The sequence below is a fragment of the Rana temporaria genome, chromosome 3 (genome assembly GCF_905171775.1).
Source record: "Rana temporaria chromosome 3, aRanTem1.1, whole genome shotgun sequence".
Taxonomy (NCBI): Eukaryota; Metazoa; Chordata; class Amphibia; order Anura; family Ranidae; genus Rana; species Rana temporaria.
The window spans coordinates 346,354,358-346,379,314 of NC_053491.1; the positions used below are offsets into that span (position 1 = coordinate 346,354,358).

The window sequence follows — 24,957 nt, forward strand, 5'->3', positions numbered from 1 at the left end:
GTAGGTGTTTTTGGGAATGTTTCTCTTGTATCACAAAAAGGTGTACTTAGATCACATTATTAACAAGTACTGAATTGGATTTGTGCACTTCAGGAATGGCACCAAAGTCACCAATATAAAATATATATTTTACACACCGGTATAAAGACTTTGTACTAACATCGACCATGTTTCTAGCCTTATTTCTACAGCAGTTGTGTAGGGTGTCTAAACATAAATGTGCAGTCCAGTATGCACCAGATTTAAGCCTACTACACACCCAAACTAAACACTGGCTGAATAAAAAAAATCTGAGGAGCCTGAGAGGACCCGCTGTATCAATTATGCAACTTTAGTACATCGATCCGCCTGCTGAGCTATTGTGTTCTGACAATAGCCAAAAACACCATTGGCTGCTACCGCTAATTGGATGCCTTCTTTTAAGCATGTCCGTTCCTCAGAAGCCGGCTGAACCGGACAGGCTGATGTACACATAGGCTGGTCGGCTGGTTTCTGTTGAATCAGCCAATATTCAGCCCGTGTGTTTAGACTCAGTGCACTCAAATTAGCTCTTTGTAAAAAACATGGGGGGAGATTTACTAAAACTGGAGAGTGCATAATCCGGAGCAATGTGCATAGAAACCAATCCGTTTGCAGGTTTTATTGTCAAAGCTTTATTTAACAAGCTGAAGTTAGAAGCTGATTGGCTACAATGCACAGCTGCACCTGATTCTGCACTCTCCAGTTTTAGTAAATCAACCCCAATGTCTGAGAACCTCCACCCCTTCTCTGCTACACGTCTGTATGAGGAAACCTTTGCTGAGGAGTGTGACTGTTAAACTGGCCATTTATGGATTACAATTTTGCCGGTCCAATTGTCCTGCTGGAAAACCAGAATTTGATCACCCTGTGCAGCCAATAGGCTGCAGTGCTGCTCAGTGTATTCTCCTAGAAGGAGTACAAAAACACAGCAGGGAGGATTTCCCTATCCACCTCAAATGTGTGGCTATATAAAATGGCTCAATTTTAGGCAGCCAGCTGGTTGCATGAAAAAAACTGGAGTAATGTATGACCAACTTTACTCATGCACAGAGCACTGAATTGTGAAGGAGGAAGACATGGTATTTTAATGGCAAATCTTTAAAAAAATAAAATCAATAAGTCACAAATAACCTTCCGGAAAACCGGATTATGAAGCGATAAAAAGGGTGTGAGACTTCAATTGAGTTTTCAGTTGGTTGCCTCAAATTTGACTGGAGATTATGTTTGAAGGACAGCTCCGTCCAACACAAATATTTCTATAATGGGCAAACTGAACCAGAAGCTAGCTTAAAGTGGTTGTAAACCCTTACAACACGCTTTCACCTACAGGTAAAACTAGATTAAAAGCGGCTCCCGCGTGCATGCGCGGGAGTGATGTCAAGTGACTCCGGACAGTCACAGAGCCAGAGTTCGCGACCCCGGAAGGAAAATGGGCGTTTCTAGCCGGCGAGGAAATCGGGGACATCGCAGGTTCCAGGTAAGTGACACATAATGGGCTACTATGCGATGCATAGTAGCCCATTATGCTTTACCTTTGCAGGGCAACAAAGAGGAAGTAAAACCCATCAGGGTTTACTTCCTCTTTAATGTATCAATTGAGCCTTTTGTCAGAGTTCAGATATATAGTGGAGATGAACTCTTGTCATCAATGATCGAACTGGGGTCAAGATATTCACATTAAACAGTAAAAAAGTGATCCAACACGTTAATGTTATTGCTCTCTGAACTAAACGGAAAGATAAAAGTGTAACAGATATAAAAATTGGCATGGAAATCATTTTACAGTCTTCTGGTAGTCATGTGAGTCGTTAGCGGAAACAGAGAAAGGCTGAGTATGTAAAACAAATTTAGTCATGTTATATAAAAAGTCACACTTTGTTATTTTGACTTCTACATGTCTACGGGCTATCTACAGAAAAACTGGGCTGATACGGTAAGACAAAGCAAAGTGTCGCTAAATGCAACAACTGATTAAAACAATCTCAGAGCTAAATGTAAAACCAATAAAAATCATTGATGAGATGGCTACGATCAACCAAATTCAGACCGATAGTTAATTTCTACACTCTCCACATGGTCCTTGTTCTCTGCATTGCTTTATTGAATAAGCAGTAAAATTCCATCTGTGTTCATGGTTGTGACTTTCCATTTATGGCCAATGAGAAAAAGAGCTAGCTAAAGAAAAAGTGATTTTGGCACATCCAATTTCTTGGTCTCCATGGCTCAGGACAACACTGACACGATAACTGCCGCTAGTAAACGTAGCTGGCAGAGGTAAATCTGGGACGTAGATTTGGGTAACAGGGAGATAATAGGAACCCTGGAAAAAAGCACACAAACACAACATTGGGTTAGTCAATCAAAATTGGGCACAGTTATATACCAATACATTGGGTCCTATTTTCCATGGGACACAACAGGTTTAAGCGTTGTGGCTGCAGAATCTGAGGACCCGTTTATACTTTTCTATTTTGCGTGCCTTCTTTTTTAAAGTGACTCTTAACGAATAGAATAACTAACAAAAGAAGCATTAAAATTACCTTTATTACTTTATCTTTAGCCCTGGTTCACATTTCAGCAATTTCACCCCTGAAGTCGGGACTGACATGCGGGTATGAAATCGTGCGAATTCAGCTGAATTTGCACGATTGTCGTGACCTGAAAGTCGTGCAACTTACGGTGCGACTTTGCCAGGCAACTTCCTGCCGATTTGCTAGCGACTTGATTGAACATTGAAGCAAATTTTAGGGAATGCCTTGGGAATATTATTGTAATGTCAGCTCGAAATCACATCAATATAGATGAGGATATGACTTGAAGGTAGTAAAGTCTTTGTGCACAGGTCAGACAGAAGTCACATTGAAGTAGTACAATAACCTTTTCTAAAGTCAGAGCGACTTCAGTAGTGCCAAAAAAGACAGCTCTTATTGACTAACATTAGATTTCACATGTCACACGACTTGGGGTCTCACAAATCGGATTCCAAGTCGTCGCAGTGTGAACCGAGCCTGATGGCAGCCCATGCACTGAACCACTGTCACATCTCTGCCTTCCAGTAACTACAAGTATTCAATCATTGGATGAGTCAGATACTTGCTTTCCCATCGAACTCATACCTCCTGTAGAGATGAATGTGAAACAGCGGCTGCATGTGTAAAATACTTGCAGTGGGACTGGGAAGTGGAGAAGCAGTGGCTTTTTAATACAAGGGCCACCAGAAAGGCAACTTCTTCTTCAGATGAATTCCCATTTATCACAACGTGGCTACATCACACCTATACCTGCAGCTTATCATGCAATTTAACCACTTAAGACCCGGACCAATATACAGGTAAAGGACCTGGCCCCTTTTTGCGATTCGGCACTGTGTCGCTTTAACTGACAATTGCGCGGTCGTTCGACGTGGCTCCCAAACAAAATTGGCGTCCTTTTTTTCCCACAAATAGAGCTTTCTTTTGGTGGGATTTGATACCCTCTGCGGTTTTTATTTTTTTGCGCTATAAACAAAATTAGAGCGACAATTTAAAAAAAAATGCAATATTTTTTACTTTTTGCTATAAAAAAATATCCCCAAAAAATATATAAAAAAATATATTTATTTTCCTCAGTTTAGGCTGATACGTATTCTTCTTCATATTTTTGGTAAAAAAAAAAAATCGCAATAAGCGTTTATTGATTGGTTTGCGCAAAATGTATAGCGTTTACAAAATAGGGGATAGTTTTATGGCATTTTTGTTAATTTTTTTTTTTACTACTAGTGGCGGCGATCAGCGATTTTTTTCATGACTGCGACATTATGGCGGACATATCGGTTACTTTTGACACATTTTTGGGACCATTGTCATTTTCACAGCGAAAAGTGTTATAAAAATGCACTGATACTGTGAAAATGACACTGGCAGTAAAGGGGTTAACCAGGAGGGGGCGCTGTAGGGGTTAAGTGTGTTCTAAGGCAGTGTTCTTACTGTGGGGGGGGGCGTGGCTGTGCGTGTGATGTCACTGATCGTTGTTCCCTAACACAGGGAACAGACGATCACTGACACCCACACTAGGAAGAACGGGGAAGGTTTGTTTACACTCACCTCTCCCCGTTCTTCCGCTCTGTGACCCGATCGCGGGACACAGGCGACGGAGGACAGGACCGTGTTGCGAGCGTGAGCATGAGGATGAGGGGTAAATGCACCTTTGGTATACGAGTGACCTCTACACACGTGCGACAAGCTGGGGAGACTTTTACTGCAATCAATACACGGTCATTCCTATGCTCATCCACCTTACCCTGTAAGCACATTCACTTACTAGAGCTCCTCAGCCATTTAGACAGTGGTCACATTATTATTATACAGGATTTCTATAGCGCTAACAGTTTACGCAGCGCTTTAATCTTTACATTACACCATGATGTTTGCAAACGTACTTCAACATACTTTATCAAACACATCTGTCAATTCCTATTCCTTTGGTGCATTTGAAATCAGTTTTATTTTGTTTTTAAGTCTGTGGAATTTTTATAAAATATATATGTCAGCTCCTGCGCTCTCTTCTCACTCATCTTTTATGCATTAGGATAGTATATATGAGGTTTGCAAACATCTGGGATTATGTTATCACGAGAGGATGTGACTGTGAGCAACTCATGTGAACCAGAGTGTGCGAGGCATTATTGGTGGAACCGCCCCAACACAATATGACCCACAATATGACCATCATCCGCATTGAGTGGAGACTGACGAAGGCGCGCAAGTGAGCAGGAACACACACACAGTGATGCATTCATTCCAAATAGCACCCCCAGCGCACCTTGACTTTTGGTACCCTGCCAAACAAATTACATACAACTTTTTTAAATGCAGTAGCAGCCCATTCATATGGATGTCCTAACACAACTCAAGTGTGTTAATGCACCACAATAGTGTAAATGTGTCCTTTAGACCCCCCCCCCCATGTAAAAAAAGTGTTACATACATAAGGAGAAGAAGCAACATACTTATCCTACACCCTTGGCAACTGGGTGAATTTCACAGACCTTCCAATGGAAACCTGGGAAAGCTGGAGATCCCAAATTCCATGAGAAGACACTCTTTCAGAGTGCTCTTTTCATCAGATTTTGGATTACCGGGATTAAAGTTTTTTTTTTTTTTTTTCTAAATAGGTTCCTTTAACCGCTTGCCGACTGCCCACCATAGTTTTTCGGCTCAGCTGCGCAAAATCACGTAATATAATGTGATTTTGCATTGCGCCCCCTGCTCGCCCCTGGTAAACACACAGCTCCCGGTCCTTTCAGGGGGAGAAATGACTGATTGTATGTTCATACAATGTATGAACAGCAATCTGTCATTTCCCCTAGTCAGTCCCACGCCCCCTTCAGTTAGAACACAATGGGGGAACATAATTAACCCCTTGATCGCCCCCTAGTGTTAACCCCTTCCCTGCCAGTGACATTTTTACAGTAATAAATGCATTTTTATAGCACTGATCGCTATAAAAATGCCAATGGTCCCAAAGATGTGTCAAAAGTGTCCGATGTGTCCACCACGCAGATCACCGCCGTTACTAGTAAATATTAATAAAAATGCCATAAAACTATCCCCTATTTTGTAGACGCTATAACTTTTGCGCAAGCCAATCAATAAACGCTTATTGCGATTTTTTTTTACGAAAAATATGTAGAAGAATACGTATCGGCCTAAACTGAGAAAAAATGATTTTTTTATATATATTTTTGGGGATATTTATTATAGCAAAAAGTAAAAAATATTATTTTTTTTCAAAATTGTTGCTCTATTTTTGTTTATAGCGCAAAAGCTGGCTGGCGCTGCTGTTAATCACATCCAATGACGTGGCCCGCCGAGGGGTGGGGCCAAGTGATACAGTGAGCGGCTATGGCCGCTCGCTGTATCTCGGGAGCACACCCGCAAGGACTCCACACAATGCAAGCTCTCTCGCATGAATGTGTGGAGTTCTTGCGGGGAGGACCAGAGACAGCCGCCGAGGAACCCCAGAAGACCAGGTTCGGGGCCACTCTGTGCAAAACGAGCTGCACAGTGGAGGTAAGTATAACAAGTTTGTTATTTAAAAAAAAAATGTTTTTCCTTTACAAACCCCTTAATAGCTTTCCCAGGAACTTAGGGGAAGTCATATGTCGTCACATGCCACTATGGATGGAATGGGGGTTTTAAGGCAAATTAGCTTTTTCTCCTAATGTGTGATCTTTTTTTACACATAACACTTTTTTTTAGAGTGGGGTTAAAGGTAAGCAGACCTTGTTTTGTTGCGTGGTGTTATTATTTGAGACTCAAGTTGTGGTGACACTTACTGATTGGAAGGGGCAGTGGCAGGGTAATCCATAGGTATGAAGAGGCTCTGGACAGGGCTGCCCTGGCTGAATTAGCTGATCCAAAATTTCACAGAAATCATCGTAAGTGCAGCTTCCAACCTCATCCAAGCAGGGAATATGTATCCACTCATGCATAAACTCCTTCTCTGCAGTGACTTTCACCTGAAAAAAAAAAAAAAAAAAATTATATATATATATAAAAGATAATAATATGTCAGAAAAAATATATAACTAAAGTAAGAGAATGGTCCTTTGTGTTGTAATGTGGATATGCACAAACAATCTTGGCTGGAAATGAGACGTGTCTCATTTCAATTCGTTAAATCTAGTTTTTTAATTTTGATTCATTTGGTTGATTCGTACAAAATAGTATTTGGAATTCGTATTTGGGGGATTTTATTTTTTTATTTTTTATCTACCGATTCGAAACGTTCAAATGAATACATTTTCAAATTGGTCGAAACGCAAATGTTATATTGGTTTTCTTTTTGTATGCAGCAAAGTGAACAAACAAAAGAAAAATCTTCATCAAATGATTACAATGACTCTTTAAATCACCTTTGGCTTAACAAAACCAGCTTTATTTCAAAATGGTACTCCAATAACACACACAGTCTTTGATTTCAGCGTTTTTACAAACTTTTTACACTTTCTTTTCAATTTTTCTACTTTATTGAAATGTTTGATGGATGGAGACTTCAGGAGACATGCAACATTTTTCTGCACCTCTCCACTCCGCATTGTTCCATTGTGGTGTAAATGGGGCACCTAGAAAACCATAGTTTTTGTTCACCCTTAAAAGACACACATTTTTTTAGGTCTAGTTCATATGAATCTGTATGCAGTGTGAGTGCCCTAGGCTCTGCACCCACGGGGATGTCACTTTGGAAGCACCCGCTGTATCCCAATTGACAGCACCTGTGCAACCTCATGTAGTTAAACCAGGGGTTGACAAATTTGCTTGGAATCTAGGAGCCAGCTAAAAAAGTTAGGAGCCAGAAAACGTGTCCCGACGAGAAGCGAACACATACGTGAGCAGCGACCGCATATGTAAACGGTGTTCAAACCACACATGTGAGGTATCGCCGCGATTGGTAGAGCGAAAGCAATAATTCTAGCCCTAGACCTCCTCTGTAACTCAAAACATGCAACCTGTAGAGTTTTTTAAACGTCGCCTATGGAGATTTTAAAGGGTAAAATTTTGACGCCATTCCACGAGCGGACGTAATTTTGAAGCGTGACATGTTGGGTATCAATTTACTCAGCGTAACATTATCTTTCATAATATTAAAAAAAATGGGGATAACTTTACTGTTGTCTTATTTTTTAATTAAAAAAAGTGTAATTTTTTCCCCAAAAAAGTGCGCTTGTAAGACCGCTGCGCAAATACGGCGTGACAGAAAGTATTGCAACGATCGCCATTTTATTTTCTAGGGTGTTAGGATAAAAAATATATATAATGTTTGGGGGTTCTAATTAGAGGGAAGAAGATGGCAGTGAAAATAGTGAAAAATTACATTAGAATTGCTGTTTAACTTGTAATGCTTAACTTGTAATACCAACGGCCACCACCAGATGGCGCCAGCTTACACATCTGGTGGTTATAACTTGTAATACCAACGGATCACCACCAGATGGAGCCAGCTCACAAAAAAAAAAAAAAAAAAAAAAAATTTTTGCCCCCCCTTCCAAGCCAAGTCACCAGGACCCTATTTCTAGGGTCCTGGCGCCCGGGATTTGTCGAGCCCTGAGTTAAACACAGAACTCATATAAGGTACGAATTCTTACACCCTGTGTGAACCCAAAAATGGAACTTCCACTTTTCCGAATCCTTACCCCTTCGGGTTTTTACATTTGGCACCTTTCAGGGGAGAGGAGGAAGCAGATATCTGTGTAATCCAGGTATTTGCTCCCACTTCCGGGCATAGGTTTCCACGGTGATCTATGCCACGTCGAGCGCCTCTTCTGTCCCCCTGCTGTCTTCTGGGAGACACGCAGGTCCCAGAAGACAGCACAAACCAGTGGGATCGTGCAGCGTGACTCGCATGTGTGCAGTAGAAAACCAGGAAGTGAAGCAGCAAGGATTCTATTACCGAAGATGGTGGCACCTCCACCCGAGAGACAGATCGGCTTCGGGTGCCACCATCGCGGGCGCCCAGGACAGGTAAGTGTCCATATATTAAAAGTCAGCAGCTGTAGTATTTGTAGCTGCTGACTTTAATTTTTTTTTGTTTGTGCAGAAAAATTTAGGTCTCTTCATATAGAGGTCGATGTATAAAAAGTTCACTGTGCGGATGTCTTCAGCTGGCACAACAAATTATTACTGTATTGTTTGTAAAAGGATTATCCCCTATGATTGTCAAACTCCATCTAGTGGCCATAATGCAGAATTTTGCTGATATTCCTAAAAATAAATAAATAAAATACTTCATTTCGGCTTCTAGATGGAGACGATGATCATAAGGGATTATCCTTATTAATAACAATACAGTGATCATAATGCCTGGGTGAATGCTGAAGACCTATGCAAAGTGAATTTTTTATACACAAGCTTAGTAACTGATGCGGCCGCTGTTTCCGCTGCACTTTACTGTAGTACATGTGCATACCTCCCAACTTTTTGAGATGGGAACGAAGGACACCTATTACAAATGTATGTAGTCATAGGACACACTCCCTGCCACGCCCCCAAAGGAGAATTATACAAAAAAATATTAGTTATCCCCACAAGTGCTTTTTTTTTTTTACCACTACTATTCCTCTCTATTGGCTTTTGACATTTATATACAGTGAGGAAAATAAGTATTTGAACACCCTGCTATTTTGCAAGTTCTCCCACTTGGAAATCATGGAGGGGTCTGAAATTGTCATCGTAGGTGCATGTCCACTGTGAGAGACATAATCAAAAAAAAAAAAACTAAGAAATCACAATTTATGATTTTTTAACTATTTATTTGTATGATACAGCTGCAAATAAGTATTTGAACACCTGTCTATCAGCTAGAATTCTGACCCTCAAAGACCTGTTAGTCTGCCTTTAAAACGGGGATAAGCAATTAGCGGACCTCCAGCTGTTGCCAAACTACAAGTCCCATCATGCCTCTGCCTCTGGGTGTCATGCTTGATGCTGTCAGAGTCTCGCTATGCCTCATGGGACTTGTAGTTTGGCAACATCTGGAGGTCCGCTAATTGCTTATCCCTGCTTTAAAATGTCCACCTCCACTCCATTTACTATCCTAAATTAGATGCACCTGTTTGAGGTCATTAGCTGCATAAAGACACCTGTCCACCCCATACAATCAGTAAGAATCCAACTACTAACATGGCCAAGACCAAAGAGCTGTCCAAAGACACTAGAGACAAAATTGTACACCTCCACAAGGCTGGAAAGGGCTACGGGGAAATTGCCAAGCAGCTTGGTGAAAAAAGGTCCACTGTTGGAGCAATCATTAGAAAATGGAAGAAGCTAAACATGACTGTCAATCTCCCTCGGACTGGGGCTCCATGCAAAATCTCACCTCGTGGGGTCTCAATGATCCTAAGAAAGGTGAGAAATCAGCCCAGGACTACACGGGAGGAGCTGGTCAATGACCTGAAAAGAGCTGGGACCACCGTTTCCAAGGTTACTGTTGGTAATACACTAAGACGTCATGGTTTGAAATCATGCATGGCACGGAAGGTTCCCCTGCTTAAACCAGCACATGTCAAGGCCCGTCTTAAGTTTGCCAATGACCATTTGGATGATCCAGAGGAGTCATGGGAGAAAGTCATGTGGTCAGATAAGACCAAAATATAACTTTTTGGTCATAATTCCACTAACCGTGTTTGGAGGAAGAAGAATGATGAGTACCATCCCAAGAACACCATCCCTACTGTGAAGCATGGGGGTGGTAGCATCATGCTTTGGGGGTGTTTTTCTGCACATGGGACAGGGCGACTGCACTGTATTAAGGAGAGGATGACTGGGGCCATGTATTGCGAGATTTTGGGCAACAACCTCCTTCCCTCAGTTAGAGCTTTGAAGATGGGTCGAGGCTGGGTCTTCCAACATGACAATGACCCAAAGCACACAGCCAGGATAACCAAGGAGTGGCTCTGTAAGAAGCATATCAAGGTTCTGGCGTGGCCTAGCCAGTCTCCAGACCTAAACCCAATAGAGAATCTTTGGAGGGAGCTCAAACTCCGTGTTTCTCAGCGACAGCCCAGAAACCTGACTGATCTGAAGAAGATCTGTGTGGAGGAGTGGGCCAAAATCCCTCCTCCAGTGTGTGCAAACCTGGTGAAAAACTACAAGAAACGTTTGACCTCTGTAATTGCAAACAAAGGCTACTGTACCAAATATTAACATTGATTTTCTCAGGTGTTCAAATACTTATTTGCAGCTGTATCATACAAATAAATAGTTAAAAAAAATCATACATTGTGATTTCTGGATTTTTTTTTTTGATTATGTCTCTCACAGTGGACATGCACCTACAATAACAATTTCAGACCCCTCCATGATTTCCAAGTGGGAGAACTTGCAAAATAGCAGGGTGTTCAAATACTTATTTTCATCACTGTATGCAACAATTTAGAAATCAGATCAAGGGTTTAACACTGGAAAAAAACTTTTTGAAAAAGAAATAGTGCATTTTATATATAGATAACTATATAGATCAGACCAAAATGAGGGACAAATGAGGAGGAACTGTGGGACGTTGTTCCAAATCAGGGACAGTCCCTGGAAATCAGAGAGCTATGCATGTGGCTACATACCATATGTAGCGCTGTGTTCTGGGAGCAGTACGAGGGACTTCTTGTTTGCTGCCAGAACAAAATTGTCTCAGTCACGAATTCTTCTCAGCTATTTAGAAGAAGCCTTGAATTCTCATCAGTGAATACAAAGCTTCCTCCGATTGGCTGGAGAGGCAGGCGGATGACGTCATAATCTCCACTGCAGCCATTCTGAGGAAGCTTTGTATTCGTTGTACAGTATTTTAAAAAGTGACGGAAACATGAAAACATGGAATTTGGCTTTGTAAGACCTCCATTGTAGCCCCCCCTGGATCTTGCTCCACCTTGAATTGTTCTTCCCCAGGTTCCAGATACTGACGTGGATCAAAAAGAGCAGAAGTGGCAATAGTGTAAAGGCATTTATCATTTTAAATACCGTATTTTCCAGCGTATAAGATGACTTTTGGCATGTAAAAAAATGCCTTAAAACTCGGGGGTCGTCTTATACGCCGGTACCTGTGTGTTCAGGCTACGGGCATCCATTATTCAAAAGCCGCGCCTCCTCCTCCATGCTGTTCCGCGATAGGCGGAACATTCATTTTCCCAGCAGAGCCTCTGTTTCAGTGTTCCGCCTATCACGGATGCCTTCTCTTTCTCGGTCTTGGACGAGAGGACATCCGTGATAGGCGGAACACTGAACAGAGGCTCTGCTGGGAAAATTAGTGTTCCACATATCACGGAACAGCATGGAGGAGGAGGCGCGGCTTTTGAATAATAGACGCCTGCAGCCTGCCAAACCGTACAAACAGGAGACGGTAGGGAGATCGTGACAGTGAGTTTGGCAATGGCACAATGGGGCATGTGTAATGACACTGTGGGGCATATGTAATGGCACAGTGGGGCATGTGTAAAGGCACAGTGGGGCATGTGTAAAATCACAGTGGGGCATGTGTAAAATCACAATGGGGCATGTAATGTAATAGCACAGTGAGATTTGAAAAAAGCCTGTTTCTGTCAGCGGTTGTTGCTGTCAACGGTTGTTCTGGCTACCCCTCAGCTTCCAGACAGACTAGTAGGAAGGGGGTCGTCTTATACACCGAGTATATCCCAAAACCAAAATTTTAGCTGGAAAATTAGGGGGTCGTCTTATACGCCCAGTCGTCTTATACGCCGGCAAATACGGTAACTAATAAGTGATAAAAATGTATATTAGGTGTGGGCAACTCAGCACTAATAATTGTAATTGCACATCTGTCGACTGAGGACATTTGTACTGTGAGGTACAGCATCAGACTGAGCATGGAAGCCTGGACTATAGGCCACTCCAGTATGTGACTACCTACTCACCAAATTTCATCAGCCTCACATACCATCCTTACAGAAAACCTGTACTGCCACCATAAATAGACTGTGTTGCCGAATTTTGATTCCTAATGAAATGAAGTTTGGGCAAACTGGGCAATTTTTTGTCTAATCTATGACTGTAATGTTTTTTATGTCTTCTAATACAAAAATCTAAGTTTTAATAATAGACATCTCCATGGTTGCCCAACTTTTTGAGGAGCGAGGGCCACTTTATCGACTTGGTAACCGGTCGAGGGCCACAATGAGCGTCAGTGGCGTAGCGTGGGTTGTCAGCGCCCGGGGCAAGGCAAGTAATTTGCGCCCCCTAACCTGTGGGCTTTTAGCACTCGCTGAGTCCCTTCCCTTCCTACAATAGTACTGACCAGCCTGATTCCCACACTGACCACTACACTAACCTACCTACCTAATTCCTACACTGACCTACCTGACCACTGCACTAACCTACCCGATTCCTACACTGACCTACATGACCTCTGCATTAACCTACCTGATTCCTACACTGACCTACCTGATACCTACACTGACCACTACACTAACCTACCTGCGTCCCATACTTGCCACTACACTGACCTACCTGTCCACTATCCTGAACACTACTCTACCTGATTCCTACACTGTCCACTACACTACCCACTACACTGACCACTACACTACACTGACCACTACACTGTACTGACCACTACACTACACTTACCACCACACTACACTTACCACCACACTACACTTATACTGACACCAGACTTTTTTTTATTTATACTGACTCCAACTGACCACTACACTACACATTCCACTGCACTGACCACTGCACTGTCCACCTCACTGCACTGACCACTACACTACACTGCCAATACACTACACTGACCACTACACTACACTACACTGACCACTACACTACACTTATACTGACACCAGACTTTTTTTATTTATACTGACTTTCATCAGTCCGGAGGAGAGGGGGAGCCTGGAGGAGGTGAAGGCAGCGGTGTTCACAATGCTGTGAGGCGGAGGCAGGACTCCAGGCTGGCCACGATCATGGATAGGCCGGCCCAACCATGATCACTGATAGGCCAGCCCCGCCACGATCACGGATAGGCTAGCCCCGCCGCGGCCGCCGCACATGACCCCATTCTTCACACTACTGCTCGGAGATGGTGGGTTGGGAACCTGCGATCTGGGCTTGCTGACCCGCCATCTCAGAGCAAGACATGGGGGCCAACGGTTGGGCACATCTGTTCTAGAGGTAGCAGTGAATCGGATGGCAATAAAAGATTCAATGTAATAAATGGGTCACATGTGGATTTTTTAAACTGGGTGTTACAGGCAATGAGGACCATCTCTTTATTACAGTATTCTGGATATATTATTGCCATATCACCCACATAGGAAAAGTCGTTTTTATTTTTTTTGTGAAATACAAAAAAACTAAATGCCTATGTGATTTGTTTAGAAGAAGTACACTTCTGCTTATATTGTTAATTCTTACAATAGAAAATCATTGCTTCCTCTTTTTTTTAGCGACTGCCAGTTCATTTTGCATGCCAGGGAGCAGGTCCATACAGAAGTGAAAAAGGAACAAGTGTAATAATGAAAAAGCTGCCCAAAGTACGATCTGCCCAGACATATCAGTTAAAACAACTCTTGTTTGGTAAAGAAGCTGTTAATCTGTGCAAACACATACACTATTTTACCAAAAGTATTGGTATACCTGTCTTTACATGCACATGAACTTTAGTGGAATTCCAGTCTTAGTCTGTAGGGTTCAATATTGAGTTGGCCCGCCCTTTGCAGCTATAACAGCTTCAACTTTTCCGGGAAGGCTCTCCACGAGGTTTAGGAGTGTGTCCATGGAAATGTTTGACCATTCTTCCAGAAGCGCATTTGTGAGGTCAGACACGCAGTTTCTGCTCTAATTCATCCCAAAAGTGTTCTATCGGGTTGAGGTCAAGACTCTGTGCAGGTCAGTCAAGTTCCTTCACCCCAAACGCATGTGTTTATGGACCTTGCTTTGTGCACTGGTGTGAAGTCATGTTGGAACAGAAAGGGGCCGTCCCCAAAAAACATTTAGAAGGGAAATCGAAGGAAAAGGTAAGTGAACCAACAATGCACTAGCTTAAAGGAACCCATTTAGAAAATAAAAAACAAACCTTTACAACCCCTTTAAGTCCTCTCTGTTGACCACTTTAACACCACAACACCACGAAGTGCCGCACTGCCCCTGCCCCTAAACACCAGGTACTAGTCCACACACATTTTAGCAATTGAATTGGTATGATCAAGCCCTAAAGGGCACCAGCAAAATAATTTGTGAGCTGATAATGCTGCCCAGAAAACACTGAAGATATCCTTAGTCAGAAAGTCTACTCACTTTAGCTTAAGACAGAACTTCATCCAAAAGGGGAAGTTCCACTTGTTTGCAACCCCCCTCCACTGCTACATTTGACACTTTTTGGGGGGAGAGCAGGTACCTGGTTTTGACAGGTACCCACTCCCCCTTCTGTTTCCATAAGACTGCCGGACCATTCCCAAAAGCACAATGCGCCCGGACCCAAAGCCGTTTGATTAATCAGCTTGGATGAGGACTTTGCTGGATCTTTGGACATGTGATTGTCCTTATAATAATATAAAACTTACTTTGTAATTTCAGATTGAGCTGATCAGGGTGAGTACAGCAAAGCAGAAAAAGCATCAGTGAGGGGGGGGGGGGGGGGGCACTCTAAAATCCTGCCAAGCATTTGTTGCCACAAATATCAGACTGGCAATAACAGGGCCATAAAGAGAGGTGATTATAAAGAGTGACTAGGTGCACAGCCTGACAACCCCCTTTCTCCTCCTCTTCCAGTGCTGGTATAGGTTACCTTGTGTGCAGAGTTCAGTGTGATTGTTTATAGAGAATCAGCATTCCCTCAGACTGATACTAAACAAGGTGATAAGACCGGTATGTAAGCAGGAGGTAGCCAGGTAAGCTATCTCTGCATTAAGTGCAGCCATAGATGACTCGACTATACACCCACTGGCCACTTTATTAGGTACACCTTGCTAGTACCAAGTTGGACCCCCTTTTACCTCCAGAACTACCTTAAGGCCGGATTCACACTGTCGCCGCATGCGGCGCACAGCAGGGGTCAGGTGCGTGCCGGTTCACCGGTTCAGGTCCGATTTCAGCCCGAATTTTGGGCTGAAATCATACCTGAAACACACCAAAAAAGGCATGTGTTTTCAGGCGCACTGTATGCAGACCCGCTGTGGAGATATGTGAACCGGCTCCATAGAGAGCCAGTCACATTCGCCTGCTATGCAAATTGAATACGGGGAAATGCGCATTCAATTCGCATAGATGTGAACCCGGCCTAAATCTCTGTGGCATAGACTCAACAAGGTGTTGGAAACATTCCTCCGAGATTTTGGTCCATATCAACATGATAGCATTACTCCTGTTCCACCACATCCCAAAGGTGCTCTATTGGATTGAGATCTGGTGACTGTGGAGGCCATTGGAGTACAGTGACCTCATTGTCATGTTCAAGAAACCAGTGGTGAGATGATTTGAACTTTGTGACATGGTGCATTATCCTGCTGGAAGGAGCCATCAGAAGATAGGTACATTGTAGTCATAAAGGGATGGACATGGTCAGCAACAATACTCAGGTAGGCTGCAGCATTTAACGTTGCTCAATTGTTACTAAGGGGCGCAAAGTGTGCCAATAAAATATGCCCCACCCTATTACATAACCAGCCTGCACCGTTGATACGGCAGGATGGATCCATGCTTTCATGTTGTTTACGCCAAATTCTGACCCTACCATCTGAATGTCACAGCTGAAATCGAGACTCATCAGTCCAGGAAACCAGTCTTCTATTGTCCAATATTGATAACCCTGTGTGAATTGTAGCCTCAGTTGTCTGTTCTTAGCTGACAGGAGTGGCACCCGGTGTGGTCTTCTGCTGCTGTAGCCCATCCACTTCCAGGTTTGACGTGTTGTGCATTCAGAGATGGTATTCTGCGTACCTTGGTAGTAACATGTGGTTATTTGAGTTACTGTTGCCTTTCTATCATCTTGAACCAGTCTGCCCATTCTCCTCTGACATCAACAAGGCATTTTCGTCCATACTACTGCCGCGCACTGGATAGTTTCTCTTTTTCTGACCATTCTCTGCAAACCCCAGAGATGGTTGTGCATGAAAATCCCAGTAGATCAGCAGTTTTTTAAATACGCAGACCAGCACGTCTAGCACCAACAACCATGCCATGTTCACAGTCACCTACATTCCCTTTCTTCCCTATTCTGATGCTTGGTTTGAACTTCAGCAAATCATCTTCACCACGTCTAGATGCCTAAATGCATTGAGTTGTTGCCATGTGATTGGCTGATTAGCAATTTGCGTTAGCAAGCAATTGTACCTTATAAAATGACGGGTGAGTGTATATTGTACAAGCAATGCAGCAAACTATGGTGTGGAGCGACAAGCCAACTTACATGTGTAAATAAGTAAGACGTCCAAAATCAACTATGATAAAAGAAGGGAAGTTCCAGGCCTGGCCTAAATACAATCAGAAAAAGCCAGGAGAAGGGGGGACTTTGCCGTGCCATTGTCCTAACAATGGATTACACAGGTTTGTTGCTCGAGACTACTTCAAGAGACCTCTGAATCCTGGCTCCAAATCTAAAGCTGGGCATCCATGGATCAAAATTCAACTGGTTCAACAGAGACGGACTGACTGAGACTTGATCCATTTATGGGCAGGCTGATTGAATGAACTTGGGTACAACCAGCGTGTCGTATTTTTTACAAGCGACTGCTGCTGGTGGCTATAGCTGCTAGCAGTAATCATTGTGTTCTGCCAGCCGGGAAGGCTCCCTGTGCCCCCACCCCTGCCTACTGGAACGGAAAAACACAACAGCACTGTGGGAGGCATTCCCCCATTTACCCATTTTTTTTTTTTTGCAGTTTGCCGCTAATAAAGCTTTAAGAGTGAAGTCCCCCCTAAATAAAGTATTTTATCAAATCTTTCATGATATTGGTGTACAGAGTACATACCTTGACGGGGGAGGTCAGTGCTACTGTAGTGTTCAGGATAGTAGACAAAGTCATCTCTCCAGGGAACATCAGTGGGTCTGGGAGAATGGTGAGCGTCTGTATTTTCCCAGGCAGACTTTCGCTATCACAATTAGCCCAGGAGAAGCCATTCACCTATACACAAGAGGAACAGGAAGATGAAATGGGGGACAAATAACATGCATCTGAATGATACCTAAAAATAATGTAAAAGTGATATCGCCATACATGTTAAGGACCCGATCATACCAGACTGCACCCTAAAATGAGTGCAGGCTGGTGTCTATTGTGCAGGGGCACTGCTTTGCATCATTAAAAATGTGAGGCACTGTTTACCTTTTTTTTATTTTTTTATTTAAATGTCTAAATTACAATTAAGTCTATGCATGTTGCAATGTGCAGCAGTGCGATGAGTTGCGCTACATATAATTACAGGCATACTGCATTTTTACGCAGGGAATGACACTGCATATGTATGGTGTTAACAGATCGCACAGCTTAAAGCGGACCTTATTATTTATTTATTAGTTATCTTTCCATCTATTAAAGCTTCTGTCCTTGTTGTTTTAACTTTGTATAGTAAAACATTTTTTTTTCTGCCAGTAAATACCTCATACAGCCCACTTCCTGTTTCTTGTCTGGTCATAAATCCAGGAAGTGAACAGGCAGAAGCTTCAGCTGCCCACAGTTAAAATAGATGCAACCAGACTTAGTGGAGGGAGATTTCTGCAGCATATTTGACAAGTACAGAATCACAGTATATATAAAATAATACACAAAGTGCTTCAGAATGGCAAAGAGGTTTCAATTACAAATTATGTGAGCAGACTGCAGTTCCTCTTTAACTGACATGTATGGGTGAGCCCTTACTGCTGTACATGTAATAACTTTGCAAAGAAGTCTTTATTTTTAGAAGGCAAGGGTACACTGTAACAACTATTTAAAACTCTACCCGCATCTTTTTGATACTCAGTTCTCATGTCAAGCAGCGAGGTCCCGATCATATTGTGCCTGTCAAGGAGTGTTTGATACTCTGCAATGCTTCCCCCCCCCCCCCCCCATGAAATAGGCATACCATGGGAATGAGGGACACCTACTAGCAAATGTAGGCATAGGAAACCCCCTTAAAGGAGAATTGAATCCACAAAGGGACTTTTTTGTTTTACCACTACTATTCCTTTACATTGGCTTTTTTTTTATTTATTTTTTACAAATAACGTGGTGTTTTATTAGTTGAAAGGAGAAGTGGCATACAGAATATGCAACAGTCCATCTTGTGCAGGTGAAGCAAGTACAATACAGGAGTCAATGCATACAGTGAACATTAGAAGTACAGTGCAGGTAACATCACAATACCATTAAACAGTCATGAAGACATAGGAACGTGGGAGATCAAAAGGGCCAGTCGGTCACACATCCAGGATATGCAGTCGGGCCAAGGGGGAGGGTCATCAAGCTCAATCAGGCAGGGCATTGCACGTAGCAGCATTCCTCACCCAATCATCCCACACCCTGTCATATTTGGCCCGGGCAGCCTCTATATGCATAGATTTCTTTATATTGGCTTTTAAAATGTATAAATGCGGCAATTTATAATTTGGATTAAAGGTTTAGCAATGGGAAACACTTTGAAAGATAAATAGTGCATTTTATATACAACTACTGTATATAGGTCAGACAAAAACGAGGGACAAATGGAGGAAGTTAGAGGGAAAGAGGGACATTTCTCCAAATCGGGGACAGTTGGGAGCTATGACATAGCACTGCCAATACTGTGTGCAGTATATTTATCAATTGCATAGAGTCTTCAAGCTTCAGTGGCTGACAAGTTGGATGGAGCATACATGGAAAGGAAGGCCTGGTTCACACCAATGCGTTTTTTTGTGCTTTTTGCAGAAACGCACTACAGTCCATTTAACCACTTAAGACCCGGACCAAAATGCAGCTAAAGGCTTTAACAGACAATTGCTCGGTCGTGCGATGTGGCTCCCAAACAAAATTGGCGTCCTTTTTTTCTCAAAAATAGAGCTTTCTTTTGGTGGTATTTGATCACCTCTGCAGTTTTTATTTTTTGCGCTATAAACAAAAATAGAGCGACAATTTTGAAAAAAATATCTATAAAAAAAAAAAAAAATTCCTCAGTTTAGGCCGATACGTATACTTCTACATATTTTTCGTAAAAAATAAAAATAAAATAAAAAAAAAATTGCAATAAGCGTTTATTGATTGGTTTGCGCAAAGGTTGAAGCGTTTTTTTTCGGTACTGCGACATTATGGCGGACACTTCGGACACATTTTTGGGACCATTGGCATTTTTATAGCGATCAGTGCTATAAAAATGCATTGATTACTATAAAAATGCCACTGGCAGTGAAGGGGTTAACACTGGGTGGCGGGGAAGGTGTTAAGTATGTTCCCTGGGTATGTTCTAACTGTAGGGGGGGTGGCCTCACTAGGGAAAATGACTGATCTCCTGTTCATACATTGTATGAACAGAAGATCAGCATTTCTCTCCCTGACAGGAACGGGAGCTGTGTGTTTACACACACAGCTCCCGGTCCCCGCTCTGTAACGAGCGATCGCGGGTGTCCGGCGACGATCGCGCCCACCGGGCACGCGAGCGAGCCGGGGGCGTGCGCTGCCGCCCCTAGTGGCCTGCGAGAGAGCCCACGTAGAGCTACGGGTTCTCGCGCAGGGGAGCCGGCCTGGTCGCCAAGTAGTTAACATGGTTTACTATGGAACACGTTTTTTTTTTTTGCTGCTGCATTTTTGGAAAGTGTCAAGGACTTTTTAAAAACACAAAGCCGTGCGCTGTTGCTTCAATAGACTTCAATGGAGAAGCTGCAGAAAAGCATGTAGTGCATTTTTGCCTCAATTTTGCAGTGATTTGTGTTTTGTAATCTGACCAAAAACGAATTGGCCAAAAAATAAATAAATAAATAAATAAATAAAAATGCAAAACGCATCAAAAAACATGTTAAAAAAAAGTGTAAAGACGCAGAAAGCACTGCAGAAACATATCAAAGGCAAACTGCATAGGTGTGAACCAGGCCAAAGAGAGGATGTCGCAAGGAGACTCCATGGGAAATGAATAGGTACCTTAAAGATAGAGCAAGCAAAAGAGCTGGGATGGTAATTATCAATATTTATGATATGACTAGCTGTCATTAGTTTATATATATATATATATATATATATATATATATATATATATATATATATATATATATATATATGTACAATACACTTCGGCTTTAACTTTTGTTGAGGAAAAAAAAAATGTCCCTCTGGGTTATCAATGTACACTGCATGGACTTTTCTTTAAGGCCCCTCCAGGTGGGCTATGCCGTAATGTTTCTAGTATGCATAGCATATTACTACAATATGGCAGAATTACCTGTCATATGGTGCCCACCAGCGTAGCGACCAATCCGGCGGGCCCCCGGCACTTCCATCTTTGCCCGCCGGATTGCGTGCGCAGCTAATCGATCATTTACGAGCCCCCAACGAATCCATACCAAGGTGATGTGACATGCGCAGGAGTGGCGTCATTGCGGCCTGGCCTATCAAATGCCCAGCCGCAATGACGCCACTCCTGCGCATGTCACATCACCTTGGTATGGATTCGTTGGGGGCTCGTAAATGATCGATTAGCTGCGCATGCTGAACATGACAGCTGACAGGCAGAAGGATGCATTTAGGACAGAAAAGACCAATAGGGTCGCTTCTGTCAGAAATACCCTCCCTGCCTGTCAGCCATTTGATTAAAAAAACGTTACTTCCACTCTAACAAACTTTGTGAAATGTGTAAATATATGTTAATATATATGTGTAAAAATATTCACTAACAAAGCAAACAAAAAAAGTTTTCATTGTTTATCGTTTATAAAATAGACAGGAAAATAATAATTAAATGGCAGAGAATAGGGAGTTAATTATTGCTGATTAGTGTAAATTAAGTGTTAATAAGGGGTTAAACAGAGGAACATTTGTTTATCCCTTTGATCTGCAGATGAAGAAGCACTGAACAATGTTTATTTTGTTTCAGTGGCTGAGCAATGTTGTTAATAAACATTGCGGGCTGCTTTTTTTTTTTCACAGCTCCAAACTTTTTTAACCACTTTAGCACCGGGCCTACTCTGGCACTTCTCTCCTTCATGTAAAAATCATATTTTTTTTGCTAGAAAATTACTCAGAACCCCCAAACATATATATTTTTAGTGGACACCCCTAGGGAATAAAATGGCGGTCATTGCAACTTTTTATCTCGCACGGTATTTGTGCAATCATTTTTCAAACGCCTTTTTTTGGGGGGGAAAAAACGGTTTCATGAATTAAAAAATAACTAAACAGTAAAGTTAGCCCAATTTTTTTGTATAATGTGAAAGATGATGTTACGCCGAGGAAATAGATACCTTACACGTCACGCTTTAAAATTATGCACACTCATGGAATGGCGCCAAACTTCGGCACTTAAAAATCTCCATAGGCGACGCTTAAATTTATTTTACAGGTTACTATTCTTGAGTTCCAGAGGAGGTCTAGTGCTAGAATTTTGCACTCGCTCTAACGACTTACATGCGTGTTCGATTCTGAGCGCAAGCTACCGGGGACAGGGGCGTTTTAAAAATTATTTTTTACTTCATTTTTTTTTTTTACATTTTTTTTTTTGTATCACTTTTTTTCCTATTACAAGGAAATGTAAACATCCCTTGTAATAGGAATATATTGGTGACAGGTCCTCTTTATGGAGAGATGCAGGGTCAATAAGATCCCAAATCTCTCCTCCAGGCTGAAAAGCATGAGATCGGGGGAAAAAAAATGCTTTCAGCCATGTTTACTTCCGGGTAACGTCGCGCACGGGCCTAGGATGGCCATAGAGATGACTGGTGACCATCTGGTCACCAGAAATCTCTATCGTCGTGAGCCGGCGGCCGATTCGTTCTTCCGGGCCTCCGATGGTACGGGAGAGCCCAGAGAAGCACCGGATGGCGGCAGAAGAGGGGATGTCCCTTCCCGCCGCCTATAAGAACGATCAATTGGTGGAACTGCTGCTATGATCGTTCTTATGGTGCGCAGAATCACCGGCAGAAAAGAATGATGCCTGTAGCTGCAGGCATCATTCAGATATCACCGCACAAAGTCGAGGACGTCATATGACGTCCTCAGTGTAGACGTGGTTAACACTTCAGCAGTCAACAGGGGAGACCCACTGACAGCTCGAAGAACCGAGCCTGAAAGTATCGGTGCATTTGCACGAGTATTGATACTTGTGCAAATACCTGGTCGGCACCGATATCGATACTAGTATCGGTGCAACCCTAATACACACTTTTAGATTTTCTGCAGATTTTTGTTTTCAGCTTACCAAAACCATATAATATGAGGTCAAACCTTAATGCCGCGTACACATGATCATTTTTCGGCATGAAAAAAAAAATGTAATTTTTCAGCATGTCCAAAAAACAACGTTTTTCCAACTTCATCATTAAAAACAACGTTGCCCACACACCATCGTTTTTGAAAAATGATGAACAAAGCGCGGTGACGTACAACACGTACCACGGCACTTTTTTGACTGTTACAGCGTGATGAATGTGCTTACTCCATTATGAACGGTAGTTTTACCAGAACGAGCGCTCCCGTCTCATAACTTGCCTCTGGTCATGCGCGGGTTTAAAACGTAGTTTTTGCCCACACACGATCATTTTGTACAACACGAAAAACGACATTTTGAAAAACGACATGAAAAAATGCAGCATGTTCAAAAAAAAATTTCGTCGAAAAACGATGTGAAGCCAACACACGATCATTTTAAATGACGTTTTAAAAAACGTCTTTTTTTTTCATGCCGAAAAACGACCGTGTGTACGCGGCATAAGAGTTTCAAATTGTATGCAATCAGGCAGGCCCTTGCACTACATGGTTTTGGTAAATCTGAAGACAAAAATCTGCAGAAAATCTAATAGTGTGTGTGGGGCTTTATTCTGTAAGGCAGTGACCTTTTCATTGCTGATCAGCTGATGTACTTGTGGGGCTCTAATAAGGAGAGTGGCAGGGTCTGCATTCCTTTAGAAGTGATTAGCCCTTTAGCATCAAACCAAAACTGTTTTTTTTTTTTTGCAGGGGTTCCCCAAAATCCGACCTGTATCCTAGTGCAGACTTCTGGGAAAAAATAAAAAAATCAGCAAGCCAATCCTACAGGAGGAAATGACATTTTCAGGGGGCGTTCTGTACACAGTCTGTGTACAGAACACCTCCAGGTAGACACATTGCATTTTACAGAAAATTACAACGCTGCAGATTTAAAAGGATGATTTTTACTAATACTACAATATGGCTTGTGTCACAATTGTATATGCTATTATTTTTATTTAATTTTTTTTGCAATAGATTTTTTTCTCCCTACAACAGTGGAGTTTTAATAATGAAGCCAAAGCTGTTCCCAACCAAGAAGGAAGCAACTGCTGGAAATGAAAAGGGTAAACTATGGTCTACCAGGAGTAACAATATTACAGCCTCCACCAGGCTTTAAAAAAAAAAAATAGTTTAACCCTTTTCTAACCTTTTTTTTTACGTCCAGGCCAAGTTTTGTTGTGCTGATGTGCGTTAACGTGACAATAACACTATGACTACATTTTCTGATTGACAACAAGTCTTAGCACTAAAAACACACAACGCTGCACATTCCTAGTTCTGTGCTGCAAGGTTAAGTGTTGTCACCGCAAGGGGCATTTTACATTTGGATATATAAATATATATTTTGCGGTCACAAATTAATGTTCAACCATTAAAGTGTGTGTGTGTGTATATATATATATATATATATATATATAATAGCACTGTATAACATGAGGTATACAAAAGTATAAAAGAAACAAAGCAGTAAAAAGCACAATGATGATGTTCCCAGAGCCCGAACCCACTAAATGCAATCAGCTAAACTCAGATCAGTGAAGGATAACATTGTTTGCTATGGGTAACTGTGCGTTCCATATAACTTGTTACTTTATTAAATGAGCATTCATTGGCGTGATGCTTTAAATCTTACCGCTGTGACCCTCATTGGTATCCGGTTGATGACAAATCCTGTAGCGCTCACCATATTGAAGTACCCTAAAGCAGCGCAGGCAAAGAGGAAATAATAATGCACCTGCCCCATAGTGGATCGTTGCTTGTTGTAGGCTCAGCAAAAAGGATGCAGCTTAGTCTATAGAGAGCTTTGCTGCCTCTGCATCTGCTGCTGTTTCCAAATGTGCACTAAGCTGGTGCTGCCAGTCCTCACAGTAACCTACCAGGGTCATAAGAGATAATACAGGAAATCATGTATTGCAGCAGTGACTTTCTGCTCAAGTTATTCCTCCTCCCAGCCCTAAAGCACAGTCAATCACATGACTCTACTGTGTTGTTATGTGTCATTGTACAACAAGGAGGATTGTGGGAGTGACCGTACATGTAGGAGG

General features: G+C 42.2%; 1 protein-coding gene across 1 annotated transcript; it reads right to left on the minus strand.

Annotated features, from left to right (window-relative positions):
* Positions 1 to 1,085: 1,085 nt before the first annotated feature.
* Positions 1,086 to 24,895, minus strand: LOC120932617 (ganglioside GM2 activator-like). The gene is made up of 4 exons (XM_040345131.1): positions 24,546 to 24,895; positions 17,477 to 17,629; positions 6,338 to 6,520; positions 1,086 to 2,341 (listed from the first exon to the last, which is right to left on the minus strand). Exons 1-4 carry the CDS (start codon positions 24,654 to 24,656, stop codon positions 2,171 to 2,173), a joined length of 618 nt encoding a protein of 205 aa, XP_040201065.1. The 5' UTR covers positions 24,657 to 24,895; the 3' UTR covers positions 1,086 to 2,170.
* Between the last annotated feature and the right edge of the window lie 62 nt (positions 24,896 to 24,957).